The 7,250-nt window shown below is 48.9% G+C and overlaps 1 protein-coding gene across 3 annotated transcripts in view; it reads left to right on the top strand.

Moving 5' to 3' along the window:
• Positions 1-3,192: 3,192 nt before the first annotated feature.
• Positions 3,193-7,250, top strand: part of MAMLD1 (mastermind like domain containing 1) — a 123,984-nt gene continuing 119,926 nt past the window's right edge. For 2 of the 3 annotated variants that reach the window (XM_072626351.1, XM_072626352.1), the window contains exon 1: positions 3,224-3,542. In XM_072626351.1, coding sequence (XP_072482452.1) covers positions 3,489-3,542 — 54 coding nt within the window. In that variant the 5' untranslated portion in view covers positions 3,224-3,488. Of the gene's footprint in view, positions 3,543-7,250 lie in introns of all 3 variants that reach the window. The other variant, XM_072626354.1, reaches the window with a different exon arrangement.

Genomic DNA, 7,250 nt, shown 5'->3' on the forward strand with positions numbered 1-7,250 from the left:
GATGCAAGTACTATACAGTCATCATGGACAATTCAGTGGTCCTCTCGGAAAGAATAGGAAATTCCACCCTGGTGAAAAAGGAAACATAGATTAGCTGTAACTTGGCAGTCAAAACTTGTTGTCTGGGGGTGTCATCGCACAAAAGATTACAGGGAATAGGCATAAGCCTAAATGAAGTCAAATTATTTTTGAAACAGCCAATACAAACAGCTTCTTCTTTTTTCTCCTATTTGAGTAATATTGTATCACTGTTTTTACACTGACAGAATATTCTCCTAAACTAGGCTGCGAGTTTTCGGGTTACAAGTTAGGAGTTGGACAGTTCAACCTGCTGCTCAAGTAGTAAATGATTCCTGTACTGTAAGGCCAACTGGGAAGCCACGCCCCCTTCAGGAAACTGAAGAAAACACTCGAAAGGAAATAGTGAGGCCCAATATCAACCCATGCAAAAAGGGAGGGGATTTTGTTTTGTTTTTGTGAGAACTGCAGGGTGATTCCTTCATGACATATATGGCTGTGCTAACAATAAGGTATAACTCACTATCCTGTTCTTAACAGTGTTCAGCATTGGGGTTGGGGGTGAGGATGGGGTTGAGCAGATAGTCACTCTTCCTATTTCTTTTCATCAAGGGTATTCAAACTCCTTTGCACAGTACTCAGGGCCCTCTAAAATCTACCTTTCCAAGCCTTATCTCATGTCAGTCTCCTCTATATTCTCTATGTTTCACTCAATTTGCCAGTTCTTCCCTCTGAACATACCCAAGCTCTACTTTCTTAGTGCCTGTCTGCTCACACTGCCCCGTGGTTGGAATGTTCTCTCTTCTTATCTTTGTCCGTTGAATTCCTATCCACATTTTAAAGATCAATTCAAATTCCATCTTACCCAAAAAGCTTTCCTTAATGTCGTCACCGGTAATGATTTTCTTCCTCATATGTCACATACCTTTGTAAAGCACTTATCATGTAACATGAATCTAAACAAATCCAATAACATACATTAAGTATCTACTATGTTCAAGGCTTTTTGCTGGGCACTAGGGATGCAATGACAAAATGAGAAATAATCTCTGACCTCCAAGGAGTTTACATTCTTCTGGTGGATTATTGTTATCTACGTGTCCTCTTACAAAACTCCAATTTCTAAGAGGACAGGGAATATGTCTTCTTGAGATTTGTGTCTCTCCCAGCACCCAGGAACCCAGCTGTTGGTTTCCAAGTCTCTTGAATGTCTTTTAAAGTGGATTTGATACCTAAGCTAGCATAGTCTTATCAATTGCTGTGTATTTTGTATTGGTACTAAGGAAGATGCCAGAATTGTAACACCAATAACTCTTGGGTACCTAGGATAATTGTTTCCTATTTTAAAAGTTTAAAGGAAAAATTATGTTCCTGGGTAAAATGAATGCCAGGTAAAAGCAAATGAAGAAAAAATTCACAAGAAATCCACAATTCAGAGAAAATCTTATAACAGGAATAAAGGCATGATTCTTTCTCTTGTGTCTTGGTCAGTGAAAGGTTTAGCCATCTTGTTCAAAGCAGAAGTGATCCTGAGATTTCCGTCCTTAACCCTCCCCCCTCCCCAAGCTAGCTTCACCTTCCAGGTATTTAACCAATGTAAGGGTGGGTGGGTATCAGAGCATTTCATCCTGTTTTCAGTTGACATTTCCAAGCAAACCCTTGGTCATACTGTAAAAGACTCTAGCTCAAGGCCAGTTTTTACCTAAGAATCATAGAATGTCAGTGCTATAGAAGAACTTAGGGTCATCTAGTCTAATCTTATAAAGGAGGACACCGACCCAAAGATGAGAAGTGAATTAATATAATGTCAGGTCTAGAAGAGACCGTACAGCTAGATTATTTAAAACACACACATTCTCTCTCTCTCTCTCTCTCTCTCTCTCTCTCTCTCCAAGTATCGTAAAGTGGAGGAACTCGAAGCCAGGGGAGGGGAGGGATTTAGGATAGCAGAATGTCCGTGCTAGAATGGGATGCTCAAGTCTGATTCCCTCATTTTACATAGGAGAACAATGAGATCCAGAAAGGGGAGATCACACCTGCACTTAACTAGTGACCTCTGCAAAGGCTAGAGGATCTCATAATTGGGGGAAAAAAATGAAGTGTCCTCACCGAGTTTTGCAGGACTTGCCTCCCTGGGATATCTATGTGTTTTAATGGGAAGGCTTCAATGTTGCTTCAACCCCTGTCCTTGGGCAGATGTTCTTTCAAAACTCTCCCTCAGCCAGCTCTCAAGCTTTCTTTACACAGCTCCAGGAAAGTCAACTTGGCCTTCTGGCAGATTTATAGATAGAGGCTGAAAAGTCAGAAAGTCAGGAGGCCAGCTACGCGGCTCCCAGCCTAGTAACCCGGATTTCCCTCTTTGAAGGTGAATTTTTAACTAAAGGAATTTCTCCCCTTTTCCTAACTAGAAGCCGGTCCCCCTGAAAAAGAGAAAGTATGCATGACCCCATTTAAGGAGTGACAAGAGCCAAATGAGAGGATTCCCTGTAAGGTGTATATTACAAGAGTTAGATTCCTTCTTCATGCACTTTCTATCCACAGAAGTGAGAATGCTCTAGTTTAGGTTCACTTAGGAAATGCAATAACCACAGTAAAGACACCATTAGCTAGAATTGGCCAGTAGAGGTAGGTCTCTCTCTCTCTCTCTCTCTCTCTCTCTCTCTCTCTCCCTCTCCCTCTCCCTCCCTCCCTCCCTCCCTCTGCTCTCCCTCCCCACTTTCTAGGCTTTTACTCTTTGCTACTGTGACCCAACCACTCCCTCCCTAAATGGACAATTTCTAGCTTCCCAGGGGACATCTGATTCTTACAAGAGTGAAAAGGGAGTTAAAAGGAGGGTGGGAAGAGGGAGGGAGAGAGAGAGGGAGAAAGAAGGGGAGAGGTGGGGGGGAGAGGGAGGGGGAGAGAGGAGGGAGTGAGGGAGAGAGGGAGAAAGGGAGGGAGAGAGAGGCGGAGAGAGAGAGAGAGAGGGAGGGAGGGAGAGAGAGAGAGAGAGAGAGAGAGAGAGAGAGAGAGAGAGAGAGAGGAGAGAGAGAGAGAGAGAGAGAGAGAGAGAGAGAGAGAGAGAGAGAGAGAGAGAGAGAGAGAGACTTCTCCTTTAAGGCTGGAGCAGCTTCTCAGTTTGTTCGTGTGCTTGTGCGTGGGGGGGTGTGGGGGGTGTGGTGTGTACTGTGTCTCCTCCTCTTTGAGTGACACAGCAGTGAGAAATGCCTATCAGTAACTTAAACCCCAGAAACTCCACCTTCTGAGCGGGAGGCTGTGGGCTGATGGAAATGTAGTGAACAGATTGAGACAGACAGTGAATCATTAGCAAACTGCAACGCCAGAATGAACTTGTCTGGAACCTAAGAGGAGAAAAGGGGGAAGGGGGTGGGGGCACGCAATCAGCCAGTCCCTTTATCGGGGTTTGCAGCTGGGGTTTTGTCACATACAAAGCAAAGTGGAACTAAAAGCTGGTGGATCACCAGTTCAAGATGCTGCTGGTTTCTCAGCTGATAGAAACACCGCGGATGGAGCCCCACATTACGGTAAGGACCTTGAGAGCATTCAGAATGAATAAGCATCAGAAAAGTACTGGCTATTGAAATAATTCCTAGTAGCGACTTTTACCAAGGCTCCCTTTCCCCCCTCATTTATTATGTTTTTGAATCACTGATCACCAGTTGGGGAAGGGGCGGGGGGAGGGGGGGAAGGCTCTAAAGTTTGATCAGAGCCTGACTGCAAAAGTATCCTACCTAGGATGTCTTTAGTGGGTTCACCTGCAACCCTCTCCGCTAGTATTTGCTCTTGGGTATGGGGGTATCGAGGTAGTTAAGTCCAGCAGACACTTAAACCTGCTGCCCAGCCTCTTCTCCCTCCGGAAAATTTCTTCCCCATTATGTTAACTGTCGAAAATGGTGGTTAAATTCAGGTGATTCCAGCAGCGTAAGTGGGGCAGAGCGAGGACTTTCTCGAGAAAGCAGATCAAGTCAACTGGAGTCTGGATTCAGTTCTGTGCCTGTTGGGGAGGGCAGGTGCCGCACTGAGGGATAGAGGGTGAAACCTGCTCAGCCCCCCGCCTCACTGTACAGTTCAAATCAGCAAGTGTCTCCTGGCCCCTATGTATGGCTAGTACTCTGCCCTCCACGCCCCCCTCCCCTCCTCTTTCTCGGAAAGGCAGTCCCGGGCAGAGCTCTCCCTCCGCGAGCTGGCTCACCAGAGAACCCCACCAAAGGCTCAAGTGACCCCAGTTTGATCTTTGCCAATCTGGCGGTGGGGTTCGGAGTACGGGGAGCTCCCCCAAAGCTACTTTGGCTGCTGTTGGGCTCGTACATTGTTCTCCGGTGCAGTATAGCTGAAAATAGCCTGGGATAGCAATAGATACTGCCCGATTTTTATCCTAGATTAAATGCTGACTGAACAGACACTAATAGGATTAGACTACCAATAAACTTAGCCCTTGAAGTCGTGATTTCCCTGTGTAAACAGAAGGCTGCCGACGACTGCTTTTCGCTGAATTATTGGGGGGTTGAGATGGAAACTTCGCTCAGACCGAGGGGGACCATATGAAAAGCCGTTGGGAGTGGAGGGAGACTTCTGCGGGTATACGGTCAGGCCGGGAATGGGTCCTTCAAGGGGATCAGGTGAATCAGAAAGAAGCGAATCCTTGGCACTGTTTTATCTTAAAAAAAAAAAAAAACGAACGAACGAACAACCCCCGGCTATTTTCGGTCAGCGCAAGCAGGTTAGTGGATAGTGTTTAGAAGCGAGAGCAAAGCGTACGGAACACAGCAATATTTGAACAAAAGACGTAGCCAAAGTCTCCCGGAGCTCGATTTATTCTGGAAGAGTTTCAGGGGGGAGGGGGCCACAGTTTTTGGCTCCGAGCCCTTGAAGGGGAGGTAGAACCGAGTGGACCCCAGTGAGTGCAGATGAAGCTCTCTGGGAAATCTCCTCCAGACTAGGAGTGAGAGCCTATGCCCGGCTCCAGCTTTCTCACCCTGTGATTAGGAGCTGGGGTGAGACAGCCCCTGTGTAAACAAGTCCCTGGTTGACTCGTTTCGCGATCTCCATTGTAACTGGGAAGATTCCTGCTGCCCTCTGGTGTTGCATCCCGGGCCCCTGACTTATTTTATAAAATCGGGGCCATGGGGAGCAATACATCCACCCCGCACCTTCCCTTCTATCTCCACCCACAGCTTGGCACTCACAAGGAAGGCTGAACCAGGGAATGAGGCTGGCATGGATCGCCGGGGTTTAGAACTGGAAGGGACCTTGGAAGATCAATGAGCTCAACATTTAGGTGTCGATACACGGTCCCGGGGAGAAGCCGTAGTCCTGGCAAAGTGCCAGGCCCGGGACTGCTCCCCAGTATCCTTAGAGATGTTGCTTGGGCAGTAAAGCTAAGAGTGACGGTACCTACCGCTTTTCCTATTCGAAGGGCTCAAGACTCAGGGCTCCTAAGAGGCAGGCACTTTTTTTTGTCTTAGTTTTTTTCGATTCCCCCCTCTCCCCCCCCCTTGCCCTTCTGAACAATCTGTTTAATAAAAAGCCCCTTTGTTTCCCAGGAGGTTGTAGTGAGGGGAAAGGGGGAGGCGGCAGGGGGTGGTTGTGTAGAAGTGGCTTCTGAGACGCTCCAGGGTGTGTGTGTGTGTGTGTGTGTGTGTGTGTGTGTGTGTGTGTGTGTGTGGGTCTGGGTCTGGAGACCATTTCACAGGAGCCCCCTAGCACGGTCCAGGAAATTCGTGAGCCTCACTGTTACATACTGAGCATGTCAGTTTCCTCCGTTTCTCCAGTACAGTTGGCACAGTACCTTTAACCCAAACGGGCACCCTATCGTGGCCCTGAAGCGAGCTGCCTCGCCAGTAGGGGGCACTGATCCTGCTCGCTATGGCTGTAGTGCACTGCTAGGAGGTCCGAGTGCTTTTTCAAAACTAACCCAGTCCTCATCCACCTCCTCCTCCTCCCCCCCCTCCTTCTTGTAGGCGAGTTTCTGCAGCAGAGCACTATCTTTTCGCTGGCCGCGGTTTAGAGAAATATCTTGTGCGTGTCTCTCGCTTTCCCTGCCTGGACCAGAGCAACTACCCTTGACCAGTGCCAGAGCTGCTGCCACACTGGCAGCTCGGATGCCTCCTCGCTCTCCTTTCCCTGGGTTTGTCCCTACTAGGGTTTCAAACTCCCCAAGGGTTTTCTTTGGAGGCAATCGTGTGGCCGTCCCATGTTCTTTACACCTGCCTCTCCCCGCCCCCGCCCCCAGCTGACGGTAGAAGACAGGGTTAGGGAGCAACTTGAGTAAAAGAGGCACTTTGTAATCCGTGCTATGTTCGACGCGAGATGCGAACCCACTCTTCAGGAAGTGTTTGTGTTGAAGGAAAGCCTGACAATAAGAATAAGTGACCAATAAGGAGAAGGGGGCGGTAGTCAGAACTCCGAGAGGTTGGCTTGGCTCTGACTGAGGGAAGAATTCTGTGCTTAGTGTGCCCCGCCCCGCCCTGGTCTGCCCCCGCCCCCGCCCCTACCCCTGCCCCTGCCCCCTCTTTCTCCAGTTTCATCCCATGGAAACATTGCTGCTAACTGCTCACTCCCTGTCCTCCTCTCCGCCTACCTTCCCCCCCCCCCCCTTTCTCATTCCTGGAAGATGGTTAGAATAGTGGTGGCTGGACACTTCCCCAGCCTGGGAGAAGCTCCAGAGACCCACAGCCAGGCCCCTCAAACTCCAAGGGAGTGATAGCAGTGTGAAAGCCCGGGCTCCGCCTGGGACTCCTCGCTTCGCTTTTCCTTTCTGGAGCAAGGGGCTGGGGCCATAAAGCTGTTGATGTGAACTAGAGAACATATGGTGCCTTCGGTGAGGGAGGCGCTGAAGTGCCTTGAACCTGCCCCTCTCTCTGCCCGGCTCCATGCTGCCAGGCCGAGGAGCTAAGTGGCCTTAAAGGGGCATGCCACCTTGCTCCCGAAGCCTCGAGTTTGCAGAGGAAATAACTTTTCCCCCTTTGAGAAAATCCTATTGCCTCGCCCAGTTGCTTTGAAAGCTGCTGAATGGCTCACTCCTCTCCCTGTTCCCTGTATGCTGCCGCTCTGGGTATGAGCGGAATCCAGCATCTCCTCAAACATCCATGCCAGGATGCTGTTTTGCCCTGGGAATGTAGGCAGTTGGGTTGTTGACAGGGAGAGAGATTCAGGGGTTTGTCAGGAAGTCTGTGGTTCTTCTAAAGGACTTGAACTGACTCCTCATCCCCTTGAAGGAGGGGAAAGAAAGG

This window comes from Notamacropus eugenii, chromosome X, assembly GCF_028372415.1.
Source record: "Notamacropus eugenii isolate mMacEug1 chromosome X, mMacEug1.pri_v2, whole genome shotgun sequence".
Classification (NCBI taxonomy): domain Eukaryota; kingdom Metazoa; phylum Chordata; class Mammalia; order Diprotodontia; family Macropodidae; genus Notamacropus; species Notamacropus eugenii.